Raw genomic sequence first — 15060 nt, 5'->3', positions numbered from 1 at the left:
CCTATAGTTAAGTCAAATACATTGTGATAATTTAAGAAACTTCTCAAATTGTTTTCTCTCAATTTTCAGCAAATACCATTTTAAATCTATGGATGCATAAAAAGGGGACAATTTATTCAGCATCCTGTCCTCGAAACGCTTCAGGGAGGCTATGCATGGTGCAAACCATACATTTTATTTTACCGCGTTTTAGGATACGATCATTTTTCAAGGGTGTGAACTGTGAACACAACATTAGTGCCATTACATTCACTTCCTGACTCATTTTCCGCTCATATAAAATTGGCGGCACGCCGAGTTGTGACGTATAGCCTGGGCTACATGCTCCGTACAGTGCAGAAGATTTTGCCATATGAATGTGGATGTAAATTACAAAAGTACATTAAGAATATCGTCGCACATTCCGTTTTTAAAGACACGGTAAGAACGCACTGTATGCCTGCTCAGATCTTCAATGCAACAGTTGTTTATTTAGGCTCTGAAAACGAAAGCAACATATAATTTCAGTGTGACTTTTTGACTTAACAATATAAATACAGAACTCCCTTGGATTTTGTCTTCACATTTTTTTTTTTATAATCATGATGTTTTCATCTATTGGAATCCTAATGAATTGCGCTGTTCTTCAGCAGTGGGGATTCCCCAACAATGTAGTGCTACAAAGAGTGCATAATTCCGTCGCGTCTTTTTGTCTTTCTCAATATAACGTCAATTAATAGCCTACTCGTACTGTTAATGTAATACAACATAATCCATGTTTATCTTAATTGTCCATTGTCTCATTAAGGATTGGCCGCGCACCCTTAGCATGGGCTGCGAGGGGGTAGAATCGCTGGTTTCACCAGCACCAAGGCACTAGGCTAGGGGGATTTCTGAAAGGGAGATTCTGATGAGACAATGCACCGACCACCCACGGTCATTATTGGGTGCTTATTGAGTACCATAGGAATATTTGCATGATTTAATACTAAACATGTTCGATACCTGCACCAGAGTTGGCTAGATGGAAACGAATACCTTTCTGAACATCCCGACAAGCATGACTGTAGCTAGGGTCTGAGTTTTAGTGAGGTCTAGAACCCCCCCCCCCCCCCCTTCTCATTTCAATATATGTTCAGACAAGTGAAAAAATGCTAACATAGCCACTACACCTTAACTCACATCAACTCAGCATCGGAATTGAAAACTATACATTTATATGTACAGAAGGATCTGTTGGCAGTAATAGTATTTTATTAACAAAAGGTCAACAAATATGTTTGCTTTACAGATTTTCTGCAGTTTTACAGCCAATTTCCTGCAAGTCTACACTTTTTGGCATGACTTATGCCATGCTTATATGATGAGTTAGAGTGACTACCAGAATTATTGAGGGCCCCTTGGAGGTCAGGACCCCTGGGCACATGCTTTGCGTTCCGGGTCGGTATTTCAGCCGTGAAAGTTTAGCTGGCTAGACTAACAACTAATTTACCAATCTATGTTTAACTGTCATGTTCTAATTGAGTGACTGTCAGTCAGTGACAATGTATTTATTTTGTATTCAAAAGAATGACAGTGGTCCAGACCTCTGTGTCCTCATATGTAGCTACGGCCCTGGTTATAAGTCCATGTGAATAGGGGATTTGACTTATAAACCCCTACCCCTATTTACTAAACACTTTCATGCACAAATGTTTGGCCTATATTTCATTATGGAGTGCTTTCAATGGGATTTTCTGAATGTCAGTCATGCAGGTATTCAGTCAATTGCAGGACTCCTGGAATAGGACCTTTTAATGTTAACAGAATCTTTGTAGATGTACATTTGCATAGGTCTACAAACTGTCCAACATCTACCGCACACCTGTCAGTCGACAGGCTGCCATGGCAACAAAGGAGAGTGACCCGAGTGGATCCGGAGGAATCTCCAGGCAGAATTCGGGAGTGGGGGGACAATGGGAATCGGACTTGACTGCGGTGCAGCACAGTTTGAAGTTTGTGAAGAACCTGGAAGAGCACTATGTTTGTCCCACCTGTAAAGGAGTTGTTCTCAACCCACACCAAACCAGCTGCGGACACATCTCCTGCTACCGCTGCATCCAAGGGCTCCTGTAAGAACAGTAGTGATAAAAAAAAACAGCCATTTACTGCATGTTATGTGTTCATATACACAGTGAGATTTTTGGGGGGTGGTATGACTTTGGGTCAATTCCATTTCAATTCCAGGAGTTGAATCGAAATTCTATTTGTTATTTGAAAATGGTCCTTTCTCCGCTGAAGATTGTATTATTGTTTTTTAAGTTAATTTCCTAGAGCTGACTGAAATCGAACTGGAATCAGCCCTATGACGAATTACCAGCCCTCAATTGTGCAAATATAACTGGTCTGGTGTCAGACCAGCACAATTTAAAGTGGAAGTTCAGGATTTTAGCATTTGAAGTGGTGTCGTGTGGCTCAGTTGGTAGAGCATAGCACTTCCAACGCGAGGGTTGTGTATTCAATTCCCATGGGGAACCAGTATGAAAATGTATGCAGTCGCTCTGGATAACAGTGTCTGCTAAATGACTTTACATGTAAGGGAAGTGGTTCCTCACCCTGAAATGAGTCCATGGGCCAGGATAAATGAATCCATGGTTTGGTTCTTCTTTAAACAGCTACTGGAAACTTCAGCTAATTTTAGTCACCACAAGATTGGAAACGGAGCGTTTATTTTTATAGCCACATCACCATCAACATCAAACCAGATATGGAGTTGATTTGTAGTTGATTTCGGGTGAATCAGCTTTTAAATATCTATATATTTTAAATGCTCAAGTTAGCTGAAGTTTGCAGTGGCCGTTTAATCTGCACTCGGGGCAGAGGTATAGAAGAAGCCCATGCAGTCCATGTCCAGGCAGTCGCACATGTCCTTGCCCAGGCCAGCAGCCAGCTTTGGTACACTTTGCTCTTCGCCCCCGTGGTTGGGTTGATTTGATTAGGATCTATTTTTAGCTCACCATGGGCTAGTCTTCCAAGAGTCCTTAAAGTATCAATATGTAACTTTTTGCGCAATCTGACCAAATGTACATAGAAATGAGAGATATAGATCTGTCATCCTCATTGAAAGAAAGTTTAATTAGCGGTAGAACTTTTACAAGTTTCGTTTCTGCATCTTTTACTTTCGGTTCTGTAGACCAGCAAACAGCTGAATATACAATATTTTTGGTTATTAAAAATATAATTCACAGCGTTTTACATGGTACAATGATTCTCTACACTATACATTGCTTATTTTGTCAAACTGAAATTAGGCGAACTATTAGAACCAGGAAATGTAAAACATACAGGAATGTGGAAAAACTACAAAAGCAAAGTTAAAAACAAACAGATCCACATTCCTATTACGAGTTACACCTGCCAAGAGGCATGTACACATATTCATTTAAATGCAACTTTACATATTACAATAATCTCTTACACATTCTAATTGTTCAAGAGGCTTTGTGAGTTAATGAAGTTGTACAATTCTGAATGTACTCTTTTAGCCCATTGAGCTAAAGGGCTGTTAGTTGATACTGTAGGTAGCATATGTCAGCAATCATATTGAAATGTGATGCTCTCTTTTGTGCAGGGAAAACTCCCCAGCCACCACCTCGGCCTGTCTTTTGGACAGAGGTTTGATCAGATCTGATGAGGTGAGATTAAGAAACCATCGGTTCATTTGTGAAGTAAAAAGCTAAATATATGAAGAAATACTTTAGGCGTACTTTATTCAGAATTACTTTTGCAGAGTACAGAGGCATGTCAGTTTGAGTCATTGCAGTGTTCCAATACAGGCTGCAGTGAGTTCTTGCAACGCAAGGATTTGCAGGAGCACCTCAGAATCAGCTGCTCCTATCGTATGGAGCGCTGTCACTACTGCACGCATTCTTACACATGCTGCCAACTCGAGGTGAATGCCAGAGAAATTGACAGTTTTATAACATAGTCTGTTTTAATTTGATCTTCAATTTGTTTACTCGTGCAAAGGTCAGGGTTGAAGTTTTATGATATGAGGACTTTCGATTTGCCATTGTACCCTGCGGTTTATTTGGGATCTTCTAAAATGGTTGAACTGTCCTCAGGCTCAACATGGTATTTTTACTCTGTTACGAAAAACACAACTAGCCTACTGATTTTGCTGCACCCGCTATGTCTAGCGGTCTTAGGCCTAGTTAGGTGTTAGGTGGTGTGTAACCTGATTTAAGATGTGCGTATTACGGTATGTAAGAAATCACTGTATTCACCTAGGTGTTGAATGCATGTACCCGGGACACCGCTACATTAACTTAGGTCTAAGGCCAGCTCCGACTTGACCTCTTGGTCAGCCAGTCCAAGCAATTATTATTTGTTCAGATGGTGACAAAATAAATATGTACAAACAAACAAAAGGGTGGCCGAGTGGCTTCTGGCCTCCTCTCTTTCTCTCTGAGTGACAATCACTTTAATTGGCTGCACCTGATGTGTTTTTCAAGGCTTAGCTCACCATCTAGACCCGGTTGCTGCCACCTGGGAATGGAGTGTGGAAGTGTATCCTGGAAATGTGTTTCCTAACTCTGTGCTAACTCTTTGCTACCCCCCATATCACAAGTCATATTAAGGAAGTGGATTGTCCTTCAACTGTGTTTCCCCCTCTAACCCTTGTATTACATTTAGCCAAATATTTTTTTTGACATAGTCTGGGAATTACATACAGTAATTCTCCCAACAGGTGGCGCAATTGGCTTGAATAGATGTTTGAATTCCTCACCCTTACTGCAGTCTCTTTAACAGTTCACACAACTACAATAAGTGCCTTTGACAACACTTGAATGAAGCTCTTTTCAGTCTATTATGATATGATACTGTAAGTCTTAAAGAAGGAAAATCCTCCTTAATAATCACTTATTATTTCTGTTCGGACACCACCAGGAACATGAGAGGTATACATGCCCAGAGGTTGAAATCAAGTGCCCCAACAAATGCTCCCAGATGATTAAAAGATGCATGGTAAATATTCAGATATTACCAAAATATTTGTTTTATTTGCTAAATGTATTGTTTGAAGATACTCATTTATTGTTTGAAGAAAGATTTTCTATATACCTTGACATTTTGCAACAACCAAATACACTGATTGTACAAAACATTAAGAACACCTGCTCTTTCCATGACAGACTGACCAGGTGAATCCAGGGGAAAGCTATAATCCCTTATTGATGTCACTTGTTAAATCCACTTCAATCAGTGTAGATGAAAGAGAGGAGACAGGTTAAAGAAGGATTTTTAAGACATGGCTTGTGTATGTGTGCCATTCAGAATGCGATTGGGCAAGACAAAATATTTGAAGTGCCTTTGAACGGGGTATGGTAGTAGGTGCCAGGCACACACGTTCAACACCATGTGGAGCCCCGACGAATTGAGTGCAAAAGTTGCAGCCTGCAACTCAACGTTAGAAAGGTGATCCTAATGTTTTGTACACTCAGTGTATAATACACTGTGCAGGAGTTTGTAAAACTGTATGAGTGTGATAGAACTAATTTGGTTCCTGTTTCTACCTCTCACCCAATCTCCCTTCTCTCTCATGTATCCTTCTCCGTCTGACTTCTCTTCTCCCCTCTCTCCTTTTCACCTTTTTATACCCTCCCCTCACTTTCCCTCTCTGACTAACAACCTCTTTGCTTGTAATGTACTCTCCCTCTATCACACAGCTTGAAGACCATGCTGACCAGTGTCCTGAGGTGAAGACGGACTGTGTTTATAAGAAATATGGCTGCTCTGTCCGGGTTGGTGGACATATTCTCTGTGCTTTGGAATCCAATTCTACGCCCAAGGAAATCTAGTTTTAGTCAGACAATCTCAAAGTCGCAATGATTGCATTATCTCAATGAGTCAAAGTCCTTATGCGACCCTCTTGGGTGGGTAGTGGCTGACACAGATGCCATGTGGTGATAAAACAATGGCCTTGTAACAATTTAATACAATAAGAACTGTCTATACGGTCTTAAGAATGTCTGTATGAAAGCGTCAGAATGAACAAAAATATAAACGCAACATCAACAATTTGAATGATTTTACTGAGTTTACAATTCATATAAGGAAATCAATCAATTTAAATAAATGAATTAGGCCCTAATCTAAGGATTTCACATGACTGGGCAGGGGAGCAGACATCGGTCGGCATGGGAGGTCATAGGCCCACCCACTTGGGAGCCAGGCCCAGCCAATCAGATTGAGTTTATCCCCACAAAAGGGCTTTATTACAGACAGAAATATTCCTCAGTTCCATCAGCTGTCCGGGTGGCTGGTCTCAGATGATCCCGCACGTAAAGAAGCCGGATGTGGAGGTCCTGTGCTGGCATGGTTACACGTGGTCTGAGGTTGGGAGGCCGATTGGACGTACTGCCAAATTCTCTAAAACAATGTCGGAGGTGGCTTATGGTAGAGAAATTAACATTAAATTCTCTGGCAATAGTTCTGTTGGACATTCCTGCAGTCAGCATGCCAATTGCACACTCCCTCAACTTGAGACACCTGTGGCATTGTGTTATGTGACAAAACTGCACATTTTAGAGTGGCATTTTTATTGTCCCCAGAACAAGGTGCACCTGTGTAATGATCATGCTGTTTAATCAATTTCTTGATATGCCACACCTGAATGGAGTTGGATAGATTATTTTGGCAAAGGAGAAATGCTCACTAACAGGGATGTAAAGACATTTTTCACAACATTTGAGAGAAATAAGCTTTTTGTGCATATGGAACATTTCTGGGATCTTTTATTTCAGCTCATGAAGCATGAGACCAACACTTTACATGTTGCGTTTATACTTTTGTTCAGTAATAGTAATGTGTGTTTATATGAGCTAGTCCTATACATTACAACCAAAAGATACAGATATTAATTTGTCTTGGTTCAACAACAACCCATCGGGTAATGTCAAAACAGTATGTATGAAAAGTGTTATAATTTGTATGTCATTGTTTGGCATGTCATTCTTAAACATGTCTAGGCAGTTCTATTGCCATACAACTAATTGTTATTTCTCTCTGTGTGGACAGGAGAGGAGAGCCCAAGTTAAAGTTCACGAGGAAACCGCTCTCAATCACCACATCCTCCTGGTTCTGGGGAGCAACACCAAGCTGGAGACACAGGTAGGACCAATCACTACCCAGAACTTTTCTGTTTATGGACCAGGGTACATTCAGAATGAAGAAAGCGTAGCAAATGTTTAGTTGGTGCTGTTTTGAACGAGCAAGTTAAACAGTCATCATAAGGACAATGCACGGTCAAAAAACATTCAAAAGGGCCAAATCCTAACTTGAGGTTTGCAAACGGAACACACACTTATGTCCTTTCCTTTGGAGACTTGCGCCAAGCATGAGTTTCCTGCACACATCTCAAGTTAGGATTCAGCCCTTATAGTGCCTAGATCAGTGTGCCAAAGGGCAAGTTGTACCTAGAGCCAGTGCGGTGGCAACGGTTGAACTTTGACCATTCCTCTGACCTGCCAGATGGAAATCCTCCAGCAGGAGGTGCTGCTGAGGCACAAGGAGCTCCAAGAGAGGAGCCGCCAGGTCAGCGGTCTGGAGGAGGGGGTCCGCCCGCTGGCCCAGCTGGTCAGCCGATGTGACAACACCCTGTCTGCAGTACAGGTAAGAAGCAGGACAGGTAAGAAGCAGTACTGTAACATGTAACCAATATAACACCCAGAAGTCTGGTTGATCTAGCGGTAATGCTGGAGAATCCAGCATGTCTACAGTGTAGGAATGAATCTGGCCTACTGCCCTTTGACACAACCTCTCTCCATCGTTTCCCATCTTCTCTCTGTTCAATAAAATCTAAAAAGACTTTAAAAAAGTAAGAAACACTGCTGTTACTGCATATGAAACCAAAGCAGGAATAATTAATACACACTGCACTTAATAGAATCCATTGGTCATAGGAATCGTTAAAACGTTAAGATTCTCATAAGAGGAGAGACTACCTTGATTGTGTTTATTAAGGCATGCAACAGAAAACGTTTTAAAACATTAAACATTCTGTTTGGTGCCTAATGATTATGAACACTACCCAGGTAAATAGCAGTACTGTAAATAAAGTGTTACGGTTTTCTGGACGTCCCTGTACAGGGCTCTCTGGAGGACCAGAGGGACCACATCTCCAGCGTCCAGCTCCAGCTCGAGGAGCTGTCCAGTGTGTTTGGCCCTGGTGTGGCCCGGGAAGAACTGGGCCAAATCAGAGCGTCCCTGGATGCCCTCAGACAGCAGGTGTCCGTCACGGAGGGGCTCAAAGACCACCTGGGTGAGTGGAGGGGGTCATGAGTGGTCTGAGTGAACTAAAGGTGGATTGGAGATCATTATAATGGTTTACACCGACAGTAAGCCCATGATGTATGAAAAGTGGGTCTTGGGAAATGTAACTGCCACTGGGTTATTTGAATTATGGTTAAACTGCCTCTATCTTTGGCAGCATATTCCACAGAATTCAAGTAACTCAGTAGTTACCAACCCCGGGTTACTGGAAAGATAAGAAATAAGCTAAAGTCTCCCAAGGCTTGTAACAGATTATGGAAAGACTCAAGACTGTGTTAGGCCAATGATCTTAAGTATCTAAGGCTTGTAAGTGATTATGAGCAAATAATGAACATTGTACTGACATTTACAATCACCAGTAGATAAATTAAAGTATAAAAAATTCCATCGCCCATCTTTTCCGCCAGGGGAGTTGAAGGAGACTTACATGCGCCATTCGCGCCTCCTCAGCATCCACACGGCGCAGCTGGAGTGCAACGAGGAGCACTTCAGAGAGCTCGAGTCCACCTCGTACGACGGCAAGCTCATCTGGAAGCTCCGCGACTACCGCAAGAAGAAGGAGGCCGGGGCACGAGGCCAGGGACCGTGCCTAAGCAGCGTACCCTTCCACACGGGCCGCTGTGGCTACAAAATGGCCGCCAGGGCCTACCTGAACGGCGACGGGGCAGGCCGGGACACCCACCTGTCTCTCTACGTGGTCCTCATGAGGGGCGACTTCGACCCCCTCCTGCCCTGGCCCTTCAGACAGCCTGTGTCATTGTCAGTGCTGGATCAGAGCGGCACCAACAACCACCTAACTATGAGTTTCAAACCCGACCCGGAAAACACTAGCTTCCACCGGCCCGGCTCGGCCGCTGCAAACGCCAGCGCCCCCACCAACGTGGCCTCTGGTTTCCAGTGCTTTGCCTCGCATGCCCAGCTAGAGACGCCCAAGAACGCCATCTACGTGAGAGACGATACGCTCTTTGTTAAGGTCAAAGTGGACACGAGCGGTTTGGAGGACTTGTAGAGGGGCCTTAAAGAACTGGTTTGAGATCATTTCAAAAACAGTTAGCTAATGTTACAAAGCTCAGTGCAGGCCAATGCCTCAGCTGTACTCCAAATTGAGCAAAGTAAGCTTTCAGAAATAGTGTCAGCAAGTCCATGCAGTTTTCTCCCAGATACTTAAATGATAAAGCAATACAGAAATTGCAGTGAAGTAATTACATTTTGTATTTCTTTAGCCTTGTCTGCAGACTGCTTGTATGTGCTCACTGAGGATTCAAGTGTTAATGCTGCCCAAAGATATTATATTGAATAATATTTTCGGGATTAAAGTCCTACAATCAGAGAGCACGCGATCTATTAATTAATGACAACTCAGGGATTTTAATGGACAGCTGTTAAAAAGTTATTCATGTAATTAGCATACACTTTATAATACATTTACTGAATAAGCCAATATACAGTACATGTTGAACGTTTATTTAAATTCTTATGAATTTAGAAATTGAAATGTTAAAAGTTTTTTAAAAGAATGCTTATTCCTGAAAGTTATTATAAAGTGTTACCATTGAATGAATTGTGACATGCGTTTTTTCTTCAATTTTGTGGTACATGCATAACAACAATTATGTGCATCACATGTGATATCCAGTCAGTAAATATGTAGACTGTGGTTGTGGGATAACATTACTTTTTGTTGGGGAACAATCTTTAGCAACATTTTCCTACGTACTGTATCTTATGACTGTACAGTATGTGTTAACGGTAAAGCAACATTATGTGGGCTTTCATGTAAAACATTATGGGATACCAATGCATAACAAAGGATACTTCAGATACAGGTATGCATTATACATTTCTATGGGAATGCAGTGGTCTTTTGAGTAAATACTGAAATACCAAGACTGGGATTCAATCCGAGGCACGTTATAGAGCAGCGCACTAAGCGAAAGAAAATGAATGTGATCTATGCGAAATAAATTGCCTTTTAAATGGTGCATTGCCGGCTGTCTAGTGTGCTGCTCCATTATGGAATCCCAGCCTTAAATAAGGGAAGAGTAACAACACACATTAATGGACCACAACAACCCTATTTATGAATCCATGGTGCTAGTTTATTCAAAAAGACGACACATTTCGACCGTAGTCTTGTCAAAATGACACTTTCTTTTTGCAGCCATGTCATTCTGTCTGACTGCAGAAACACGTGGTTCCACTTTAAAGAAGGCAAATATATAAACATGTATGTAAACCCCTTACATCTCATACAGAAAGTTCAGCACAGCAGATTGGAACATTTGGGGGGGGAAAAACGATGACAGGCACATCCAGTAACTTTCAACAGGTGCTGGAAGTCAAAGTAAATGTTTAGCAAAAGGTACAAGTAGACATGGCACACAGATCTTGTGGTTTACTAAAACAAAGTGTTGAACTATCAACATATACCTAATAAACTTAAAAGTTGCAGTTGCTACATCAAATTTGGAATTATATTGTAAGGGATATTTACCTGTTGATTCTTGAAGAATATAACTTATAAATGCCATGAACTTTTAGTTGAACTGTCGTACCCCATCAGAACCCAAAATATAAGCTTTTATATGGGTTCTGATTGGGTACGACAGTTTATCTAAGCTCATGGCATTTATACGTTATATTCTTCAAGAATCAACATGTATATATATCACGAATATAGAAGTCTGCCAATGTTTTGTTATCTTGGATGATCTGTCCTTGCATCCGTAGCTCTGTCTATTGAGTGGTTAAATTTCTCCAGGGAGACTGCTTTGTTATTGTTTCAGCTGTGGACTTCCCCTTTAAAGGGAGAGTTGAAACTAATGATAGATTCCCTTATCTTTTAAGCAGTCTACAGACAACGTCAGACAGCAATCCTGATTTGGTTTAGTTTCGCTGGCCACTGTCTCCAAATGCTAACTTTTTAGCATTTGTCACCCAACACCAATTATATATCCCGTATATTAGCATCTTAAAGTATAACTTAATTGATCTACATTAGGAATTTCAGACACTTTAGGATGATTTGGACATGAAACGTGCACAATTATTAAACTACAACAATATTTGAAATGTAACAGGGCAGACATCTTATACAGAACAATAATAGTTTGGGATGGTTTACAGAAAAGTCGTATAAGCCTGTCAGAGAAGATTGGATCGATACACCCACGAACACTCGCACATACCTCATTGATTTGATTTTACTGTCACAGACACCTCTGATGGGCAGATATGTATATCACGGTTGATGGCGTCTTTCATCTTCCAAACAGAGATGTATGGGTAGACCGTCTCAGTAAACCTATGTTTATGAGTGTAGATGTGTGTATTGTCTTTGGGGTCATAGAAAGCCACTTCCCCCCTGTCGTAGTTCAGCTGAACTCTGATCCTCTGGGGTATCCTCTTCAGAGTGAGCGTTTTACCAGCTCCATTTGTATACTTGCGCCCCCTTTTCAGTATAGCCCAGATTCCGTATTCTGGTGACGCAAGAAGATCTTCTCCCTTCCGATCGACGGACTCTGCAGCCACGCCTAGATTCCACTCAGGTTGGTCGCCCACCTCCACCTCCCAGCTATGCTCTGAACCCTTCATAAAGCCTGTGGAGCCAATGACCTTTGCCCACCGCGTGAACCGCTCTGGGTTGTCCGGAAAATGCTGCTTCTCTACGGCTGTGTGTCGCACGCTGGTGAGGTCATCAGACAAAGTCATAGTAGAGGGAGCCGTGTTGGGGTCCAAAATTATGGGCGAGTGTTTGACTATCGCCTGCATCTGCTCCCAGACTTGGAACTGCAGGTTTCCCAGGTGTTTGGCGATGTCGATCAGCGCTCCGGAGACGAGCTGTGGATCCGGAAGATCAAGTTGGGCTCTTCTCTGCTTGTAATTCACAAGGAAGTTTTCACTGCCTTTGTTCAGGTCCTCTTTCACAGCCTTAATGGCATTTGTGAGAGAGGAGATCTGCTCATCAATACTGTCCATGCCTTTCTCAATTAACATTCCCTTTTCTTTCTCCTCCTCCCTCAGAGCAGCCAGTCTGGCATCCTCTTCCTCTCTCAGGAACTGGTGGAGCTTCACAAACTCTTCCCTGATCCTCCTCGTTGTGTCCACCTCCTGGTCCTTGGTGTGCTGAGTCATGCTATTGTAGCTCTCTCGGGCATTTATACATTTCTCCAGCTTTTCTTCCAGACGTGTTAAGTCAGATCTCAGGTCGTCCTCAGGTCGTCCACTCACCGATTTCCCCTCTTCCCTTCTTTTTTTCTGTGTTGATTCCTCTTCTGGAAGATCTCTCTTTAAAGACATAGCAAGTTTGTTACGGTTCATGTTGCTTAGGATCATGATTGTGACGTTCACAGCTCCCTCATCGCAGTAGGTCTCCACCATCCTATCCACAGTGGCATGCCTTGTGACATTCTCCAGATGAGCCTTTGAAATGTTAGGAAAATCTTTCAGATTGCTATTGCACAGCTCCCAGTTAAATCTCTCCATCTCTTTGTTGTTCAGTTTCTCCAGAATGGTCAGCAACAATTCAGAGACAGATGCTGCCATTGTAGAACACTAGATACACTGCACTAGGTAGTGAAACGTACAACTTTGTTTAACTTTCACATTTAACAGTTGCCCTTGGAAGTCACAGTTTTGGATGTTCTCTCTTAATACTCCTTTTGTTTCTACCAATAATTCCTGTGTTGCTTTTTCAGTCAGATGGAGAGAGAGTGAAGATTACAAGCAGCCCTAAACAAATTTCACAGAGTTTTAGGAGGAGTTTTTTTTTCTTTTTTTTTTCTGGGTGTTGACAGGAAACCGTTAGATTGTGTGTGTGTGAACTGTGTGATAGGTCTATCAAACTCCCTGCTGTTGGCTGATTGCCCAGAAGCAGCTGACCTTGTCATGGTGCACATCCAGTGTAGTCTTTGCGGTTGTGTACACACACGTACATGTTCACAGACCTCATGCATTTCTTGTAAATGGTCTGACTTCCTTTCAGACGTTATAACAAATATATGGACAACAGGTATAACAAATGTAAATATAAGGGGGATCTGTAAGAGACTATTTAGTGACATCCAATCTGTTTCTGCTATACTGTATCGTAGCTTTCCATTATTGTGATTATAAAGACAATGTTAACTATTTTGCTAGAGCTCATATCATCTGTGCAGAATTGACCATAACAAACTAACAATGGGTCTCATATCTACTTGTAGCATCCTGACATTGTGGGTAGTCTGGATTTGTTAGTGGAAAGATGGGAACAGTGGTACACCAGGTGTCCTTGGAAGTGCTAGTATAAGTACTGTGTCAGTGGTTAGCTGGTGTCACCTGGGGGACAACATAAGATACTGTAGGAATGTTCTCCATATGTTATTATAGTCATTTAGTGGTTCATTAATTTAAAACGGTACATCTCTCCAGGTACATCTCAAACAGACTGTGGATTTCTTATGCTCCTCACGAACTAACGGTCAGAAAATAAATTAGATTAATTTCATTGTCTTTTCCACTTCTACACAATAACGTTTTGGCAAGTCAATTAAGTTCATTTATAGAGACCAGAGAGCACAGAAATTCTACTTTGCGGAGATAAGGACTGAGAGCTCCATTCAACAACAAACAGCAAGTAAAACCGGGATTAAATTCAAGGTGCGTTGTAGAGCAGTGCACTGGACATTCAACAACAAACAGGAAGTAAAACCGGGATTCAGTCCAAGGTGCGTTGTAGAGCAGTGCACTGGACATTCAACAACAAACAGGAAGTAAAACCGGGATTAAGTCCAAGGTACGTTGTAGAGCAGTGCACTGGACATTCAACAACAAACAGGAAGTAAAACCGGGATTCAGTCCAAGGTGCGTTGTAGAGCAGTGCACTGGACATTCAACAACAAACAGCAAGTAAAACCGGGATTCAGTCCAAGGTGCGTTGTAGAGCAGTGCACTGGACATTCGACAAAGCGCATTTTAAAGGTATTTTCCCCGACATACACAGATATCGCATTCGAATAACTGTTGAATTTCAGCTGGAATCCGTGTAGCGAAACAGAACGTAAAATGGGTGGTTGTATTTTTAAATGTTTTTATTTAACCTTAATTTAACTAGGCAAGTCAGTTAATAACAAATTCTTATTTTCAATGACGGCCTAGGAACAGTGGGTTAACTGCCTTGTTCAGGGGCAGAATGACAGATTTTACCATGTCAGCTCGGGATTCAATCTTGCAACCTTTTCTGTTACTAGTCCAATACTCTAACCAGTAGGCTACCTGCCGACCCAGGTTAGCATTTGCGTCCCTCGCGTTTGCAACAATGAAAAACTGTTGTTACACATCATCCATGTTTTTTTTGCTTATAATGAACTGTTTATCAATGATGAAACATAATGCAAGTCATTTATAGCGCAAAATCCATATTTTGTAGGCCAAGGCTGCAGTTCCGAAGGTAACCACCCTGTCCCGCCCCTGTCAGCTCCCCTGGAAACCTCTTCCCCTGAGCTGAAGATCCAAATCATGTGTTTCTTCACCTTTACTTTACACACCAATATTTGTAGTCACCCTCCCCTTGCATTTCATGAAGGGAGGGTGACCTGTGAAATGTCAATGCGGCATCTGGATGCCAACCATTTGATCTCAATCAATTTCATGGGAAGACACATTAGATCTTCTTGAATTATGTACAGTGTTGTTTCGAAGTTCAGTGTTTAATTTGAATTATGTACAGGGAGCGAATTTTAGAGCAGATGGTGTTTTGCCTAGTGGCGCGCTGTTGAGCTTTGACCA

General features: G+C 41.9%; 2 protein-coding genes across 4 annotated transcripts; one reads left to right on the top strand and one right to left on the bottom strand.

Annotated features, from left to right (window-relative positions):
• Nucleotides 1-233: 233 nt before the first annotated feature.
• Nucleotides 234-9849, top strand: LOC110493771 (TNF receptor-associated factor 5). 3 transcript variants are annotated; one of them, XM_090204911.1, is made up of 10 exons: nucleotides 271-420; nucleotides 1851-2090; nucleotides 3590-3673; nucleotides 3709-3910; nucleotides 4909-4986; nucleotides 5688-5762; nucleotides 7039-7131; nucleotides 7492-7632; nucleotides 8110-8281; nucleotides 8700-9849. In XM_090204911.1, the coding sequence occupies exons 1-10, from the start codon at nucleotides 353-355 to the stop codon at nucleotides 9299-9301; spliced, it is 1755 nt and encodes a 584-aa protein (XP_090061037.1). In that variant the 5' UTR covers nucleotides 271-352; the 3' UTR covers nucleotides 9302-9849. The 3 variants fall into 3 exon arrangements, with proteins under 3 accessions (XP_021423916.2, XP_090061037.1, XP_021423917.2); XM_021568241.3 differs by lacking the exon at nucleotides 3709-3910 and having other exon boundaries at nucleotides 234-420; nucleotides 3590-3653; XM_021568242.3 differs by lacking the exon at nucleotides 3709-3910 and having other exon boundaries at nucleotides 275-420; nucleotides 1797-2090; nucleotides 3590-3653.
• A 520-nt stretch (nucleotides 9850-10369) lies between these two features.
• On the bottom strand, nucleotides 10370-14367 carry LOC110493772 (E3 ubiquitin-protein ligase TRIM35). The gene has a single exon (XM_021568245.3). It carries the CDS (start codon nucleotides 12835-12837, stop codon nucleotides 11482-11484), a length of 1356 nt encoding a protein of 451 aa, XP_021423920.1. The 5' UTR covers nucleotides 12838-14367; the 3' UTR covers nucleotides 10370-11481.
• Nucleotides 14368-15060: the final 693 nt, after the last annotated feature.

The sequence above is a fragment of the Oncorhynchus mykiss genome, chromosome 17, assembly GCF_057628025.1.
Source record: "Oncorhynchus mykiss isolate SJ-2025 chromosome 17, ASM5762802v1, whole genome shotgun sequence".
Taxonomy (NCBI): Eukaryota; Metazoa; Chordata; class Actinopteri; order Salmoniformes; family Salmonidae; genus Oncorhynchus; species Oncorhynchus mykiss.
Note: the sequence above shows the minus strand (reverse complement) of the source record. Positions and strands in the feature narration are given on the sequence as shown.

Coding starts and splice junctions, on each gene's coding strand:
- LOC110493771 (XM_090204911.1), top strand. CDS start 353: ATGAATGTGGATGTAAATTACAAAAGTACATTAAGAATATCGTCGCAC. Junction 421..1,850: donor ATTCCGTTTTTAAAGACACG/GTAAGAACGCAC, acceptor CACACCTGTCAG/TCGACAGGCTGCCATGGCAA. Junction 7,132..7,491: donor ACACCAAGCTGGAGACACAG/GTAGGACCAATC, acceptor CTGACCTGCCAG/ATGGAAATCCTCCAGCAGGA.
- LOC110493772 (XM_021568245.3), bottom strand. CDS start 12,837: ATGGCAGCATCTGTCTCTGAATTGTTGCTGACCATTCTGGAGAAACTG.